We start from the raw sequence: 19,568 nt of genomic DNA, 5'->3' as shown, positions 1-19,568 counted from the left end.
CAATCTCATACTATATTTTGGATGGAGAGTTCTTAAAGTAACATCTTCAAAATATAAAAATAACTAAGAACATCCCACATGAAGACAAGTTGACCTACTTTCCCATCAGAATTTTTTTGCTGGGTCCTTTCCCTAGGAAGTCCTCGGGTGCTGTTCTCTTCCGAATTATTCTCGTAGGTTTGGTATCTGATGTTCTGTGGTGAACAAAACATACACTATTTTTTGAATTACAAATGGATAACAGAAATAGAAGAATGTTTAACGTAAAAGAAAATTTAGTTATTGTTTTCCTCTTAAAAAATATGAAAACTGGCTGGGCATGGTGGCCCATGCCTGTAATCCCAGCACTTTGGGAGGCTGAGGTAGGTGGATCACCTGAGGTCAGGAGTTCGAGACCAGCCTGGTCAACATGGTGAAACCCTGTCTGTACTAAAAATACAAAAATTAGCCAGGCATGGTGGTAGGCGCCTGTAATCCCAGCAACTCAGGAGGCTGAGGCATGAGAATCGCTTGAACCCAAGAGGCGAAGGCTGTGGTGAGCCGAGATCACGCCACTGCACTCCAGCCTGGGTGACAGAGTGAGACTCCCTCTCAAAAAAAAAAAATGAAAACTTCATATTATGATAGAACAATTATCAGATATAAGATAAAAATGCCACATTATATGGCAAATTACACGGAGTAGATATATAGTATTCTTCTCAATAATAAGTTGTTCCAGGAATTTAATGACAAGAAATTTATGAGGGTTAAAAAATACAGAGGTAAATCAAAGTGGTTGTACTCTTACAAAGTTCAACTTACATTTTTTATGTGAAATATATACACGTATTTTTACATGCTATAATCATATCGGAGCATATTTTCAAAAGCCTTTCTCGTCGTTCTTGTGATGAGTATGTATTTACCTTTCTTTCACAAAACTTGGGCAACCTTCATTTTTCCACGAGTTCCAGTTTTCTTCAGTGTTTAATATATGCTGGGAAAAACAAAGCGATTACATTTAGGTTAATGGAATCCTCTGAAGTTCTATTTCGTGCTAAGAAGAGGATGTAAGCATAAAAAACACATACCTCTACCATCTTTGAAAATCTTTCTCCATCGGGGGGGTTTTCAGATAGTAGCTGTGATTAGAAAGAATATACTAAGCTTTCAACAACTTTCTGCATCATAGGAGTGGTTTGTAGGCAGAGAACCAAGGAGTGTTTGTGGTCTTGTACCTGAGCTTAACTTTATCCTTATTTTCCTATTTGGGGCTGAAACAAAGAAAATCCTATATTTCCATTTTTTCAATCATGGGTTTGTTGCGTGTTGAACTTACTTGATAAACTGATTTTGTAGTATCTTCAATCCAAAGTGATTGCTCATCAGTTAAAACATAGTTTGAACTAGGGAACAAAGCAATGAAAGCATGCTTGAGTTACAGCAATGCATATGCAACTTTAAGGTTTAAAAAACACAAGGCATGTAACATGTAACTATACTGTGGATAGTGTCAAAAATTACCAAGACAAGAATAATCACAAATGAGAGGATTATAAGAGAAAATTCTTGCACTTCTTCCTCAAGAGGGTTGGTACTGAAGACATAAAAGCATATGCAGGGAATAAAACATTCAATTAATCAGATTCACTATGAACAGAGCAATATATGTTTCCTAAAATAAGCTGAGTGTGAAACGAAAACTTCTGATTTGATATTAAGATATGTGTATACATGATGCACATTCAGTATGGCATGCTACATTAAGATTCATTCAAAATACAACGAATAAAACACCCAAACCCTAGAAAAGGCAACAGGCAAACCCAAATTGTTAATAGCTGCCACTAACTGAGCTCCCATAATGCACTAGGTGATTTAAAGACATCCAATAAATATTGATGGCTAGGATCTGAACACTTTACATACATTATTCATTGAATTCTCAGAACAAGTACATGTACATATTAAACAGAGACTACCGTGTCTCACTGATTTGCCCAAGGCCATAAAGCTTTAATTCAAACCCACGTCTCACTTCAAAGTCCCTCATCTTCCTACTATGCTGTTATACCAAACCTCCAAAATAGATAGAAGGATAAGAAATAACATTTTTTGAGTGTTTACCATGTGCTACTACCTTAAAATTACAAGTCTGAAAGAGCTGCACTGCAGCCAGCAAATGACGAGCCTGGGATTCAAACCCAGCAGGTAGTGAAGTCATTATACAACTAATACGGCATTGCTCAGTGTCCTTAACACAAATACCGTTAAGTAACAGTGGGCTCCACCTTCAGTTATGGACAGGATAGGAGGAAATGGATGGAAGTATTTAGATAGACAGTAGAGAGCCTAATGAGGTTTTGTGAAACCCCAAATAAATGAACTCCCTTTTGCTTAAAAATTTTCTTTGCATCTTTTAGCTTGAATGTCCTACAGAGCTCCACACCTTGTGAGATATGTATTACTGGCTTAGTCTGCAAATCGGCTTTGGAGGAGGTCTGAGGGAGGTGAGAAGGGAATGACGGAATTTTGGAGCAGAGACCTCCACCTGCCAATAAAGACGACAATTCCTGGCAAGCCCTGGAGTTGGGCAGGAAAAACTCACACTGACAGATATATTTAACATCTTTTCCTTAAATATCCTAATATATAATATATTATATAATATTTAATATATAATATATATTTAATATATTATACATATAATATATATTATATAATATATATAATATATTATATATAATATATTAAAAGCCTTCAATGTATCAGCTGCAATACATGTGTTTTAGGGATACAGCCTTAACATGAAATGGACACATACATAAGAAAAATCATAAGCAAGTCCTTTTTTTTCTTGGCTACTGTTTACAAATTGTTTACTACCCATATTATCTTACCTTTTGAATTTGACCTGCCCCTTGAGATATTGGAATAAAATGAGATACTGCAACAGGATGTGTCGACGAAAGTTACTGTCACTCAGTTGTAAATCCATCAGCTACTCAAGAAACAAGCAAACACATACGAAAACAACACATTAAAATCAAGTTTTTCCTAAAGGTACAAAATGTGCTAATATAGAAATGGAAGATTCCAATTCAATTCAAAAGCCATTTGTTCAGAGTTCACTGCATGTGAGGCATTACCGCACAAGCCCAAAGACAGCCCAGTCAAGGTTTCACTTAGATTTCTTGACTGTTTTATGCCATGACACATTCTTGCTGGTGGATAACAATGCTCTATCTGTGGTCCAGACATGAGGATAAAATAAAGCAGAAATAGAAAAAAGTAAGCTGGGCATGGTGGCACAAAGCCTATTATAGTCCCAGCTACTCAGGAAGCTGAGAAGGAGGATCACTTGAGCTCAGGAGTTCGAGATCAGTCTGAGCAACATAGCAAGACTCTAAATTTAAAAAAAAAAAAAAAATTAAAAGTAAAACTGAGGCTACTACTTTCTCACATATGAAGAAATAATGGCTAAAGAAGATATGGATAACAGCACAATATCAACGGGGACCACTCATTTTTGTAGCCCTATAAAGTGCCTGCAACAGAGGTATTACTTGACAATAAACAAGAAATTAGAGGTGAAGATCATCTCTGATTAGATGGGCTTTGTTTTTTTAGCTTTTAGTGAGAATTACATCATACTTGTATTATCACACAATCTGGATTAGAAAGGACTTGAAGGTCACTTATGAGGAAGTTCTTCTTCAACCACCCTGCCATCCAGCTGTTAAGAATAACCTGCGGTGATGAAGGAAGGTCATTCTGATTATGTGCATGGAACACTGAAGGAAGGCTGAAGTCTGTATCCACAAACTCATGCTCGTTCTGCCTTCAAAAACTACAGTAACAAAGGAAAGCCACGTTCTTCTAAATGAATCACCAGTAAGGCAGCTGGAAGCGTCGAAGATTGGTTTTGGTTCAATGTCCCAAGTGCTGGTGGCTCTGCTTTACGTGGTTGGTACCATTTACGAATGCCACCTAACACGCACAAGCCTTCCTATTCACTAGCAACCCCTTCCACACTGCGACTCCAGGTCTTAAAAAAAAAAATTAATGATCAGCCTTCCAGTCAGGTTTCCCTCACGTTTAAGGACTGAATATATTTGACTGTTATTTATATTAACTCTCCTATCCCAAATTGGAAATGTGAATGGCCGGCCATCAGCCTTCCCTTCCTCCAGCCCCTGGGCAACTTGACTGTCTCCACTCAGGCTGTTAGTTCCTTGCCCTTAACTCCAAGGACAGGCCCATCTCTGCTCCAGCTACCCATTACTGTGGCCACAGCTAGACCTGGGGTCACTCACAGCTGCCCCAGATCTGAAGTCTTCAACTCACAATCCTATCTCACCATAACCTCTATCCTTCCCAGGTCTCTCGCTCAGTTGCTTCCAATATACCTAATATTTGGATCTTACCGAGACTTTAAGGCCCTTGACCCGTCTATTCTCTGCCTGTTAGTCCCATCCCATTTTATTATAATCCTATTTTAGTCTAGATAAGGGGTCAGCAAACTTTTTCCTGAAGTGTCAAATAGTAAGTATTTTTATTAATAGGTTATGTGGGCTAAGAGACATATTATGGATATTATGTAGGTATTTAAACATCTAAAATGTAAGGGGGAAAAAAAAACCAAAATCACCAAAAACAACCAACACAGGTGGTGGGCCAGATTTGGCCTGTAGGCTATAGTCTGCCAACTCTTGGTCTAGACTTCATGGTTAATCTCTTCGGCCATTTTCTTGCCAACTTCCTCAACACACTTGTCCCATATTTCTTTTGTCATGTCTAGTGAGCAAACAGCAACCTTGAATAAACCAACTGTTAGTCACCTTCCCTATACCAACCCTCAGGCTTCCAATCTCAGCTGAAAGTGAGGTGCCTGAGTGAATATACCAAATTACACAGCTATGCAGAAGACACCACTGGTATGTTGTCGCCACCTTAAACATCTGTTTTTAATCAGCAATCTTTCTTTATTCTTCAAGGCCATTCTCTCTCCTATTCTTCACAGTAATGATTTTAAACCTTTTCCACTTAGCAAAAATACTATTTTACCACCCCTTCTCACTTTCAGTAGATAACTACTTTTGCCATCAATGAGGAGAAAAATTAAATTGGAAAGCATTTCATTTCTTGGCCCCCAAAATGACAAATCAGCTGCACCTACACCTTTGTTTACTTCATTTCCTTCTGTCACAACTCCTTCACGGCTAAAGGTATTCCATCTGGATTACCTTCCATCTGGAATCCCAATATCCCTAACAATTGAGTTCCATCAACTAACTGCCCTGGTTTCTGTATCTACAACCTCTTCTTTCCAAGCTCCTTTCCATAAGCATTAAATAAGCTCCCTCAAAAATCTCCCACATTCTCACCTCACCCTTTAACAGCAAAGCTTCTTAAAATAATTGACTGTAGGCACTGTTGCCAACCAGCTCCTCAACCTGCTATCATCTGACCGCCTCATCCACTAATCCATTGAAAGTGTTTTTGTCGGCTGGGTGTGGTGGTTCACGCCTGTAATCCCAGCACTTTGGGAGGCTGAGGCGGGCGGATCACAAGATCAGGAGTTTGAGACCAGCCTGGCCAACATGGTGAAACCCCGTCTCTATTTAAAAAAAAAAAAAAATTAGCGGGGCGTGGTGGTGCATGCCCTGTAATTCCAGCTACTCTGGAGGCTGAGGCAGGAGAATAGCTTAAACCTGGGAGGCGGAGGTTGCATTGAGTCCAGACCATGCCACTGCACTCCAGCCTGGGCAACAGAGCAAGACTTCGTCTTGGGGCAGGGGAAGAAAGTGTTTTGTCAAGATCACCAATGACTTATTTGTTGTTAAATCCTGTGAACACTCTTTACTGTCCTCATCCTATTTGATATGCTTGGCTTCCATGAGTGCATGCTTTTCTAGTTTTTCTCTAATCTCACAGGTTACTCTTCAATCTTCTCCTCTTGTCCCTTCATTCTCCCTTAAACATGGGTTTTCTTCAGGATTTCAGTATTTTCTTCTCTTCTGAATCTACACTCTCCCCTTTAGCTCATTTCATATACTCTACAGTTTGAATTACCATTTATAAACTGGTAACTCCTACAACTATAATCTCAACCTAGATCTTGTTCCTAATCTCCAGATTTGTATACTAGACAACCTATTACACATCTCTACTTGAATGTTCAACTGACACTTGATCAGATTTCATGAACAAAGTAAAACATCAATTTCCTCCACAAAAGCTGTTCTCCAGTGTTGGCTAATTCAATGAGAGGCTCCAACATCCATTTGCCCAAGCAACTCTAGGAAGGCTTCCTGGAGAAAGCAGCATCTAAACTCTCAGCAAGGAACAAACCTAAAGGTGGAGAGTGGGGGTTGGGGGACGGTGGTCCAAGAGGGGGAGCCAAATAAGAGACTGGCCTATTTGAAGGACCAAAGTACACAGTTCAATACATCTGGAGTAGAGATGTGAACCCCTAGCTTAAAGAGACGAACCAAAGTGGCTAGGTGATGCTTACTAGCTGTTCATTTTATTTTTTTATGTTGAAAGATTTTCCTTGATAGAAACAATGGATTGAAAATAGGAGTCAACAAAACACTGAATCAGGGGTGGAAAGGACCTAATGTGATTCAAGCTAACTGCTTCACATTATACTTAAGGAAACTAGGTCCAGAAAAGTTAAAACTACCTAGGCAAGATTACACAGCTAGTTAGCGACACAGCTGAGAGTAAAACTAATACACTCAATTGTACCCTTTCTTTCATAATATCTACTATCTAGTTCCATTTTTCTTTGGTTATTTAAAAAATTATATCATTTACACTATGTCATGGGTCAAACATTTCATTATTATTATTTTTAGCAACAGGGTCTCACTCTGCTTCTCAGGCTGGAGTGCAATGGCACCATCATAGCTCACTGCAGCCTTGAACTCAGGGGCTCAACCAATTCTCTCGCCTCAGCCTCCTGAGTAGCTAGGACCACCGGCATACGCCACAATGCCCAGCTAATTTTTTTCTTTTAAATTTTTTGTAGAGACAGAGTCTCACTTTGTTGCCCAGGCTGTTTTGAACTCCAGGCTGTTTTGAACTTCAAGCAATCCTTCAGCCTCAGCCTTACAAAGTGCTGGGATTACAGGTGTAGGCCATCATGCCTGGCCCAAATGTTTCTTTGTAAATGTCTTTGTATCTTGAGCAAAGGGCTTTTATTATCCTTAGCTGTATGTATGTATGTATTTAGTACAGAAGGGTCTCGCTATGTTGCCCAGGCTGAACTTGAACTCCTAGGCCCAAGTGATCCTCCCGCCCCGGTCTCCTAAATAGCTGGAATTTCAGGCATACATCACTGGACTAGGCTACTGTCCTTAGCTTTTATGGCACATCTTAGCTCAGGCCTCAGTTTTCCTGATATTCTAAACCTAAAAAGGCTCATGCTTTTCATTTTAGTCATCCTTACATGCCTTTCTGTCAATCAATTTTACATATAAATAATATTCCTGGGTAAGATTAAAGTGTATGAAATCTTCCATTTCTATCAATTTAACACAAAATACATAAAAAACATGCTAGAAAACAAAATATTCAGAACATTCTCATTAAAATCTTACCAACTGTCATAACACATCAGCTGAGATCAAATTATCCAATTTTTAAATTATGAAATATTTTAAATGTTCAAAAAGGTATAGTTAAGTAATACAACATTCATGTACCCACTACCCAGCTACATATAAAATCCTAACATTTTTACTTGTTACATATCTGTTAAAGAAACAGAATATCATAGACACTGTTGAAGCTCCCTCTATAACCTCCCCACTCCTATTTCCCTCCCTCCCTCTACTATGGTAACCACTACCATGTATTTCACGGTTAGGATTTTTATACACATTTTATATTACTACATATGTAAACATCTATAAATAATATATGGATGTACTTTGCACTGTTTCAAACTCTACACAGTATGTGCTATTCTGCAATTTGCTATTTTCATACAACACTATGTTTGAAATTTACCCATCTTAATACATGTTGCTCTAGTTCAGGGATTGGCAAATCTTTTAAGGACCAGCCAGAAACTATTTTAGGCTTTATGGACTATATATCTCTGTCACAACTACTTATCTCTGCTGTTACAGAGCAAAAGCAGTCAGAGACAATCTAAATGAATGAGGGTGGCTGTGTTCCAATAAAAATTATTATTCTTATTTATTGTTTTCTGAGATAGGATCTGACTCTGTCACCCAGGCTGGAATGCAGGAGCATGAATATGGCTCACTGCAGCCTTGACCTCCTGAGCTCAAGTGATTCTCCTGCCTCAGCCTCCCCTGTAGCTGGGACTACAGGCATATGCCACCACACTCAGCTCATTTTAAAATTTTTTTGTAGAGATGGGGGTATCACTTTGTTGCTCAGGCTGGTCTCAAACTCCTGGTTTCAAGCAATCCTCCTGTCTTGGCCTCCCAAAGTGCTGGGATTACAGCCACTACACCTGGCCCAATAAAAATTATCTACAAAAATAGATGATAGGCCAGATTTGCCAACCCCTGCTATAATTAATCCATTTTCAGTGCTTTATAGAACTGTCACATAAAATTATCACCCAGTCTTCTGCTTGTGAACATTGACACTGTTTCTAAACTTTCATTTACAAATACATCATTTACAAACAATGGTACAGTGAATCTTCTCAGAGATTTCCTTGTGTATGTGGGTCCTGTGTAGGGGGCCATATTTAGGAACAAATTTTAACTTCACTAGTTTTTACAAAAGTATTCTGCAAAGTGGTTGATTCAATTTATATTTCAACAGTGTATAAAAGTTCTCATTTTCCCACATCTCTGCCAATACTAGTATTGTTAGGCTTTTCAATTTTGGCCAGTTTGCTAAGTGTGAAATGGTTATCTCATATTTTATCTGCACTAGAGATTCTTAGCAACTTTTATAAGCTCATTCACTATTCAGTTTTCTACATCTTTAAATTACTTTTTCTTATCATCTTTTCAGTTTTCCATTTGGTTGTCTTTTATCAATGGAATATTTTGAATACTAATTTTTCCTGGTTATGTAGGTGACAAATAATCTTCTCCCAGTCTGTGCCTTGTCTTTTTACTTTGCCTATGGTATCTTTTGCTATTCAAGACTTTTACATCTTAATATTAAATCTTAAATACTAAATTGATATTTTTCCCTCACAATTTGTGCTTTTTGTAGCTCAAGAAATCTCTCCCTACTCCAAATTTACATATTTCATGTTTTCTTCTAAATGTTTAAAAGTCTTGCTTTTCTCATTCATACTTTCAATTAACCTGGAATTGATTAACCTAGAATTGACTGTACTGAGGTATAGACTGAATTTTAATTTTTCCATATGGATAATGAATTGTCCAAGCAACATTTATTAAGAATAGGCCAGGCCTGGTGGCTCACACCTGTAATCCCAGCACTTTGGGAGGCTGAGGCGGGCAGATCACCTGAGGTTGGGAGTTTGAGACCAGCCTGACCAATATGGAGAAACCTTGTCTGTACTAAAAATATAAAATTACCTGGGCATGGTGGCGCATGCCTGTAATTCCAGTTACTCAGGAGGCTGAGGCAAGAGAATCACTTGAACCCAGGAGGTGGAGGCTGCGATGAGCCAAGATCGCGCCATTGCACTCGCCTGGGCAACAAGAGTGAAACTCTGTCTCAAAATAAATAAATAAATAAATAAATAATTCATCCTTTCCTCACAAGTTTATAATGCAAACTCTTTTGTATATTAACCTTTTCTACAATTTGGACTTTCTATTGTTTTAGTTTTCTTCTTCTGTATATTAGTACTAATAATTACCTGCCCTAATTACTATTGCTGTATAGGTCTTAATATCTGACACAGCAAGTGTCCCCGCTTTCTTCATAGTTTTCTTACTCTTGGCTCTTTGCTTTTCCATAGAAATAGTAAGACTAACTTTTTGAGTTCCCATGAAAAAACCCATTTGGTCTTTATAATAAAACAATTTATATTCCTTTGGGTATAACTCAAATTAAAAAACCCATTTGGATACTGATTCAAAATATACTGAATCAATAAATCTGGGGAGAAGGGGCACTGGGTCTGTATCTATAAATGTAGAAACACTGCTCCATTTTTGTAATGTTTCTCTATGAAGATTACGCCTAGGTATTGGAGAGCTTTCACTGCTATTCTGAATAACATGTTGTAATTGATTACTGGTTTATAAGAACACTATTGATGTTTCTCTTGCAATCTTGCTGAAGTTTCATTAGTTCTAACAGTTTCTTGGTTCTCTTGGATTTTTCTCTGTAGACAGTTATATTGTCTTCAAATGGGGATAGTTTACTCTTTTCTTTCCAATACTTATAACTCTTACTCCTTTTTTGTTTTTTTCTCTTAGTGAAATGGTTAGATCCTCCAGTACGGTGTTGAACAGAAATATGGTTAGTGTCCATCCTTGTCTTCTTTTTGGATTTAACGGGAATACTTTCTAAAGTTTCATAATTGTGTATGATGTTTGCAATAGGGTTTTTAAAATCAGTCCTTTATCAACTCAGAGAACATTCCTTTCTACTTTTTATATTGAATATTAGATTTTATTGAATTTTCTTGGCTTCTGAGATGATCATACAGATCTTAAAAATCTTTAATCTGTTTTTTTTTTCCAGACACGGTCTTGCTGTGTTGCCCAGGATGGTCTTGAACTCCTGGGCTCAAGCAATCCTCCGGCCTTGGCCTCCCAAAGTGCTGGGATTACAGGCGTAAGCCAATACGCCCAGCCAATCTGTTGTTAATCTGGCATTATATTCATCTTTCTGATGAACCATACTTACATTCCTAGGATAAACTGTATGTCTCTATTTTTAAAAAAAAACTACTTCATTTAATTTGTGAGTTTGTAAGACATTTTTTATTTCTATAAATAGAAAACATTCTATTTATATGTGAGATGAATATACATACACATTTTTCCTTGTTCTGTCCTTATTGGGATTTTAAGTTATAATCTTACATAATGAACTGGGGGGCTTCTCCTTTTCTAACTTCTGAAAATTTTCATTTATGGTAGAAATTATTTATTCTTTGAAGTGTTGATAAGATATGCCTAAAAAACCTCTGGGCCTGATGTCACTCAAAAAGTGTCATTCTGGCTGGTATTTCTTTAATGGTTGTTCATTTATTTGGTTTTCTATTTTTTTTTTTTTTGAGAGTCTATTTCGGTCATTAAAATTTTCTAAACAATTCCCATTTTATTAGGCTTCAAAACTTATTCGTAGAAGTTGTTCATAATATCCTCTTAATCATTTGAAATATCTCTATGTCAATTTTTACTGTTAATATTGTTTGCTGGTATCTTTTCATTTTCCTTGCACAAGCTCTGGATTTCTTTTTATAACATTTTCTTTTCAAAGAAACAACTTTCAGTTTTGCTGATATGTTTTAGTTTGTTTTATTTCACTAAGTTGTGCTATTATTACTTCCATTTTCTTGAGCTTTATTTTGTACTTTTTCTAACTTCTTGAGTTGAACGCTCAATTTGTCACTCTTTCTTGACATTTTTTCCATTAATGCATATGAAGCTTTAACTGTCCCTTTACATCTCCCTTTATTTGCAACCCACACTTTGGACATGTAATTCTTCCTATAATTACAATTTTGATATACATTTATTACAAATTTGGAATTTCCATTATGATTTCTTCTTTAACTCCTGAGAAATGCATTTTTATGTTTTCATATATTTGCCTTTTTTTAAGCTATCCTTTTTGCAGCTCTAATTTTAGAATTCTAATTTGATTACAGAGAAATGTGGCCAGAGAATGTGTTCTTCGTGTATAATCTTTGAAATTTGCTGAGAATTTCTTTGTGACCTAGTACATGGTCAAATTTTGTGAATGTTCCACGTATACACAAAAAGAAATATGTTGCTTCTATTTGTTCTATACTACACCAAGCTTATTACTGTCATTGTTCAAATCTTCCATATACTTAACTAATCTTTAGTCAACCTGATCCATCAGAAGCAGTTAAAAATACATACTGTAATTGTGGGCCAACTTTTCATAATTTTGTAAGTTTTTGCTTAATATATTTTGAGGGTATATTGTTAAATACATATAAGTTCATGACACCTTCTTGGTGGTTCATTCCTTTATTATGTAGTGTTCCTTGTCCTATTTATACTTTTTCCCTTAAATTCTATTTTATTTGTTATTTATGTAGCTTTCTTTTTGTTGATATTAGCCTGGTATGTCTCTTTCCATCCTAATATTTCAATCATGAGTTTTGTTTTAGGTATATATCCCTTGTGGATACAAACTGCTCCATCTTCAATTTATTAAATTTTGTGTTCTTTTCTTTTCCATGTAAGTTTTAAGCTTCTTAGGTCCGCTTTTTTCCTTCTTACTGAAAATCATGGAATTACACAACTCAGTTTTGCATAACTAGGAAAGAATAAGATTCTAAGATGCAAACCTCATTAAAAGGAAACTGGTGCCCCCGGAAGACAAATGTACCAATGGCAATTTGGTACATGGGAAGCTCAGAGCATCTGTGTAAATGTGATTTTATGTTTTGCTCTTGAGCCCCAGTGAGGTACAGTACACAAAAGGATCGCTTCTATTAACCTTGAGTTAGTTCAGAATGTTTTCACTCCTTCAAAGTGCTCTTGTATGACCTCTAGTTGGCCTAATAATTTAATAATTTTCCTGTTGACTGAGTGTTAGGCTTTTTTTTTCTTTTATGTGAAAACCCATATGAATTGTGTGTCAGGGAGTGGGCAATAGGGTAGTCTTTCTGTAGCATGACTGCAGGAGTTGCATATTTCTCAAAAAAGTATTAAGTCTCTGAAAAGAACACAGCTGTACAGTTTCTATAGTATATAAGTCTGATCAGACTGTGTGGCTTGAGAGATTTCTAGAAAAGTACTAAATCTCTCATGTACTGGATTTTTTTTTTTTTTATACAGAGTCTTGCTCTGTCACCCAGGCTGGAGTGCAGTGGCACAATCGTGGCTTACTACAACCTCTGCCTCCTGGGTTCAAGCAATTCTGCCTCAGCCTCCTGAGCAGCTGGGACTACAGGTGCGCACTACCACACCCAGCTAAATTTTGTATGTTTAGTAGAGATGGGGTTTCACTATGTTGGCCAGGCTGATCTCAAACTCCTGGCCTCAAGTGATCCACCCACCTTGACCTCTCAAAGTGCTGGGATTACGAGCGTGAGCCACCACACCAGGCTTCACATACTGGATTTCCTTTTTAAATTGTTGAAAGGCACCACTAAGTGCTTACATAATCCTGGACGAGCTGTTAAAATCTGCCCAGACAATTAAGAAATCAAGCCTAAACACCAAATGTTTTGAATATACCCATTTTCTCCCCAGATTACGAAAAAAAAAATACAGGTTCCACAGTTAGTATGTTTACAAATATTTCGCTTTAAACTTTAAACAATTTAAACTTTTAATTTTCACAAATGTGTTAGATATTAAATTAGGGTTTAGAGGACTAAACTGTACAATAGTTTTCTACCTGGAATAGTACCTTCCATATAACTTACTCAACTGAAATAGAAAACATTTGGTTTCTGAGAAAAAGAATGTGTAAACAATTGTATAAAAACAACTAAATTATAAATTTAAATAGTATTCCTTCTTTTTTTTTTTTTTTTTTTGAGATGGAGTCTCACTCTGTTGCCCAGGCTAGAGTGCAGCGGTGCGATCTTGGCTCACCGCAACCTCTGCCTCCCAGGTTCAATGGATCCCCATGCCTCCGCCTCTAGGGTAGCTGGGATTACAGGCACGCACCACCACGCCTGGCTAATTTTTGTATTTTGTGGAGATGGGGTTTCACCATGTTGGCCAGGCTGGTCTCAAACTCCTGACCTCAAGTGATTTGCCCACCTTGGCCTCCCAAGGTGCTAGGATTACAGGTGTGAGCCACTGCACCCAGCTCTACTCTCTAATAATTCTTTTCAAACTGTCTTTCAAAAAAAAGTTCTTAAAAAAATGAAAAATCTAATTTTAGCTTAAAGGTCTCTCAGTGTCCCTGCTGAGTTATAAGATAAAAGGAGATGCCCATTGAAGGCAGGAGCTATCAAGTCTCAATCCTTTTATTTAGTAAAAAGATAACCTGAAGATACAGTCTCAAATTAAAAAGTTTTAAGCAACTTTCTGCACTAATAATGTGTCGCTTACCTACAGGGATACATTCTAAGAAAGGTGTCATTAGGCAATTTCCCCATTGTGTGAATATCATAGAGTGTACTTAACAATAGAATTGCCTACTACACAACTAGGCTATATGGTACAGCCTATGGCTCCTAGGCTACGAACCTGTAGAGCATGTTACTGCACTGAATACTGTAAGCAACTGTAACACAATGGTTAAGGATTTGTGTATCTAAACATAGAAAAGGCAAAGTAAAAATACAGTATTATAATCTATAATCTTACAGAACCACTGTTGTACATGGGGTCCACTGTTGACCAGTTATGTGGTCGTTATGTGGTGCCATTATGGGGTGCATGACTGTACTGTGAAGTAGACTTAGAAGGCTACAGTATTCCTCAATAAAATAAATATCAAAAATTTACATTTCATTTTCCTTAATACTCATAATCAATGTAACACAAACTCTTTAATGTTTTACATTAGTACTGTTTGAAAGTTTTCAGTTTAAAAGATGACTTTATGACTTTTCTTTGATTAAACAACAAGGTAGAAAAAAGATACAAATATAGATTTTTAATAAACATAAGACTTTTCTACCTTTAAAAGGCTAAAATGAAACTTTCTAATTAATATTGGTTATTTTGTTGTTACCTGTATTATTAACTCAGGATTATTTACTCATAAACATGGGTGAACAACTAAATCAAGCTGTGATTAAACAGCCAGTGTTTATATATTGGTTTTCATAAATCTCAGACAATACTGAAAATTATATGAATTTACAGAATATTCTTACGCTACCCGGTAAAGTTTTAATATTCTATAGGATTACAGAGTATTGAAAAAATTTCTACAAAAAGTTAAAATTCAGACACAGAAAACATAAAAAGTCCCTAACACATGATTCTTTTATTTTATTTATTTATTTTTTGAGACAGAGTCTCACTCTGTTGCCCAGGATGGAGTGCAGTGGTGTGATCTCAGCTCACTGCAACCTCTGCCTCCTGGGTTTACGCAATTCTCCTACCTCAGCCTCCCGAGTGGCTGGGATTATAGGCACCTGCCACCACGCCCGGCTAATTTTTTGTATTTTTAGTACAGACAGAGTTTCGCTGTGTTGGCCAGGCTGGTCTCAAACACCTGACCTCAAGTGATCTGTCTGCCTCGGCCTCCCAGAGTGCTGGGACACAGGTGTGAGCCATTGTGCCTGGCCTGATTCATGTTTTTAAACCTATGTATCTCTGACTATACCTTAACATGTTTGTTCTTCATAACACTCAGGATGAAATAAATCAGTTAATGTTTACATATTAAACATGATTGATAGAATTGTTTTAAAAACCAATTTCAAAGTTTTAAATAATACTGTTATTAAACACTGATCTATTAAAACATGCATATCAAAGTATACTGAAAACTAATAAACACTTGTATATAATAGAGGAGGGAGCCCAATTAACGCAGATAAAAAATTTTTTTTTCCTCTGGGTATGAAGTCCATTTATAACCAGGTAATATTTTTTTGCCCTCTACAGAGTCTGTCCAGGAGTCCAAAATTATTGTCCTCATCAGAGAACATTTTCTTTTCAAAGGTCTATTAACATTTATAAATATGACTTTGTTATGCTTTTGTGTAATCATGACTATACACTGTTGTAAAAATAATGAGTTCTCATTTCTAGAGGATCTAAAATTTGTAATGGTCTTTCTGTTATAGTCAGTATTAATTTCTATTACTTTGGCTAATAAGAAGGTTGGGCGACTTCTTATTCTATCTCTGCTCTTTATCTTATCAAATAACTAGTCTCCTCTGCTAAGCCTTTCAGACTTTGCCTCTCTTCAAGATTAGGCTCCAAATTCAGAGCCTACTTTGGCAGTACATCTTCTGCACCCTGTCTTTGGTCTTTCCTAGAGGGCTGCTACTTGATAGCATCACTTTACTTTCTTATCTTGCTTGTATAACCATGGCTTGACTCACACACAGAGGTTATTCTAAAAATAACAATGGCAGAGTATGCTCTAAGTTTTCTAATATGCTCAATGATATTTAAAGAACTGTTCTATCTGTCAGGACCAGAGTTCAAAAATGTCAAAACAGAGGGTAGTTCATGCTTTCCGCCCTGAAGACCATTACAAGTCAATTTTACAATCATATGAAAAGGTTTTGGCTATAGTATTTACCTTAACAGGACGAGTGAAAGCACACCCATATGCTAAGACTGACATGACTGTCAGCAAAAGACTTCTAAAGCAGGGATCCCCAACCTTTTTGGCACCAGGGACTGGTTTCATGGAAGACAATTTTTCCACAGACCAGGGGTTATGGGGTAGAGGGAATGGTTTTGGGATGATTCAAGTACATTACATTTATTGTGTACTTCATTTCTATTATTATTATATTGTAATATATAATGAAATACATATACAACTCACCATAATGTAGAATCAGTGGAAGCCCTGAGCTTGTTTACCTGCAACTAGAAGGTCCCACCTGGGGGTGGTGGGAGACAGTGACAGATCATCAGGCATTAGATTCTCATAAGGAGCACACAACCTAGATCCCTCATGATCAGTTTACAATAGGGTTCATGTTCCCATGAGAATCTAATGCTGCTGCTGATCTGATAGGAGACGGAGCTCAGGTGGTAATACGAGTGATGGAGAGCAGCTGTAAATACAGATGAAGCTTCGCTTGCTTGCCCACCGCTCACCTCCTGCTGTGCAACCCTGTTCCAGAGCTATCTAAAAGCCTCCCATGCCGAGAACAACTAATGAGATAAAAAAAAAAAATTGTAGGATAGTGGTTAGCCTGCCCACTTTGTTAACAGGAGGGTCTTGCTTCTGCCTTAATTTGCTCCTAACTAGGCTATAGTGTATCTTATAAGAGACCCACCTTAGCCGTTACTACATAAAGATTCAACCTCTCAAATGGACATAAAAAGTACAAAACATTTAAGGCAGAATGACTATATGGATAGTTTCTTACTGCCAGGAACTTTTTTTAAAAAATGACCAAAAGTCCTAACTAGAGGCCTCTTCACACAATGCAGAGACCAAGCAAAATTGTGAATTTTCTTTTCTCCATGAAAATGAATGGCCTAATGACCACACTAGGGTCAACAGTACATAACTGTGGGTAACCTCACCCTGGTAACTGCTAGCCACTGAGTATTCCATCTGATCATTTTGGTCATTGAGTCTCAGATGGAAAGTGAGAAGTGTATTATTCTGAAGGACTGGGTAACCCTAAAGCCTATATCTAATTAGTGTTATTACACTCTTTCTGTGAGAACTTAAAAGATCCAAAAATATATTCCTTTAACCATCATGGTAATACTCATGGTACTTAAACGTTTTGAAATGTTGTTCTGCTTTTACATGCTACATAGTACAGAGGGAGGAATCCCTATAATACCAGTGCCTTTTATTTGGTATAAGTTGAACAATTAGAGGTAAAATCCTCCCTTAAAATTTCTGAGTATGATCCTGGACTAACCTTAAGGAACAGATACTTTTCCACTCCATTAAAAAATAAACAACCCAGGTATATCAGCACTACATTTAGCAAGTAGTATCCCTGGATTATTTTGCTCTGCTAAAAAGGGCCAACTATACTGTTGGGCATTAGTATTTAGAATCACACTCCACGTAGTACAAAAATGTGGCACTTTGTTTCTAGGGGAAACTTCCGTCTTTAAGAAGGAAGACACAATAATTTACAAAGACACCCATTTTATTTGTAGAACCTCTGCCTACCTGTAGTTGCCACATGACTGGCCTATCTCCAACTATAAAGTTTATATCATCTGGCTGGGCGTGGTGGCTCACGCCTGTAATCCCTGCACTTTGGAAGGCTGAGGCAGGCAGATCACCTGAGGTTGGGAGTTCGAGACCAGCCTGGCCAACATGGCAAAAAACCTGTCTCTATTAAAAATACAAAAATTGGCCAGGCATGGTGTTGGGTGCCTGTAATCCCAGCTGCCTGGGAGGCTGAGGCACGAGAATCGCTTGAACCCAGGAGGTGGAAGTTACAGTGGGCCAAAAAAAAAGTGTCTCAAAAAAAAAAAAAAGTTCGTATCATCCTTGCCAAGCATTATTTCCGGACTATCCCTAAGGAAAAGTCTGACCAGATTCATGTAACAAAACACAATGCTTCTGGATAATAATATTCCCATTGGATGGGGTCACGGCTCTATTACAGAGATGAAAGATCTAACCTTGTAATGACAAGCACTTTTCTAAACCTGCTCACCAGTGAAATGATAGGCTAAAGAGTTATGCTCCAAATAATCATAGCTTTAGATTTCACTTTAGCTAGCTCTTACTGGCAAGGAATATGGCACCCATATCCCTGAAAAATCCAGACCTTTCTCATGACTTACCAAATCTATATCAAAAGTTGAAAGTAACATCAGGCCCAAAACTGGCATATATTTAGGTGTGAAGGCCTTTTTGGGAATCCTAGTATCAAAACACCATGTAAGGTACAGAGATGCTGGAAGGCTTCTTTCAGTGAAGCAGTAAAGCTTATAAAATGTTGCATATTTTTCATGATACACGTAATGCATTACAAATATTTTCACTTGTATATTAAGTAGTAAAAACTAAAAATACACCGAAAAATATGAAGAATGTACAAGGAGGACTGTAAATTTAAGACAAAGTTGTTGCTTAAGGGGCAACAAAGGGAAATGAAGATGCAAAACATTACATGCCTCACATTCTCTTTGGTACAATTTTGTGCCTTTTTCTTACTCCTATGGTATGTTTTAAGTTTCTCAAAGCTGTTTTTACCTTCCTCGTGATGTGATATTAATTAATGAAATTTCAGTGCTTAATCCTGAAAGTTCATGTTCTAACTGCTGGTGAAAGCAAGTTCACAAAGAATCAGAAAAGGAGAGATACTATTAGAAAGCCAAGTGTGACAAAGTGAATGGACTGATATAAAAGCATCAATCCCACATTCCAATGTGGAGATTTCTCTGAAAATGTTTAATCCTGCTGTTTTTCATTACTAAAATGTCTTTAGAAATGCTATTTGTTCGGGAGGTGGAGGCAGGAGAATCGCTTAAACCCAGGTGGCAGAGGTTGCAGTGAGCCAAGACCGCGCCATTGCACTCCAGCCTGGGCGACAGAGCCAAACTCCGTCTCAAAAAAAATATATATATACATATATCAATTAAGACATCCAGAGTTTTGAAATAGCTGTCATGTCCTGAGAAATGTGGACCTGTAACTCTTAAAAGTACACAACTCTTACTGGTTGTTTTATTTTGTAACTTTTTTGCCCTGATAATATTAAACTGACACCTCTGCATTCTAAAAGTAGGTAACCTTGGGAAGGTTCTTTGTTAAGCAAGAAGAGCTTTGGGATTTTCTTACACATGAGGTAGAATAAAACTTTTGAATTC

At 37.2% G+C, this 19,568-nt stretch overlaps 1 protein-coding gene across 5 annotated transcripts in view; it reads right to left on the bottom strand.

Moving 5' to 3' along the window:
• The window catches only part of THOC1 (THO complex subunit 1), a 50,339-nt gene that overhangs the window by 8,970 nt on the left and 21,801 nt on the right, over positions 1-19,568 (bottom strand). For 3 of the 5 annotated variants that reach the window (XM_009433771.5, XM_054672011.2, XM_016933418.4), the window contains 5 exons: positions 2,883-2,983; positions 1,322-1,388; positions 1,074-1,124; positions 909-979; positions 99-215 (listed from right to left, as the gene is read on the bottom strand). In XM_009433771.5, the coding sequence (XP_009432046.1) occupies positions 99-215; positions 909-979; positions 1,074-1,124; positions 1,322-1,388; positions 2,883-2,983 (407 nt within the window). The remainder of the gene's footprint in view (positions 1-98; positions 216-908; positions 980-1,073; positions 1,125-1,321; positions 1,389-2,882; positions 2,984-19,568) is intronic. The other 2 variants (XM_512049.9, XM_063796018.1) reach the window with 1 other exon arrangement.

This window comes from Pan troglodytes, chromosome 17 (assembly GCF_028858775.2).
Source record: "Pan troglodytes isolate AG18354 chromosome 17, NHGRI_mPanTro3-v2.0_pri, whole genome shotgun sequence".
In the NCBI taxonomy this organism is placed as follows: domain Eukaryota; kingdom Metazoa; phylum Chordata; class Mammalia; order Primates; family Hominidae; genus Pan; species Pan troglodytes.
The sequence above is the reverse complement of the archived record's forward strand: the minus strand, read 5'-3'. Positions and strand labels throughout refer to the sequence as shown.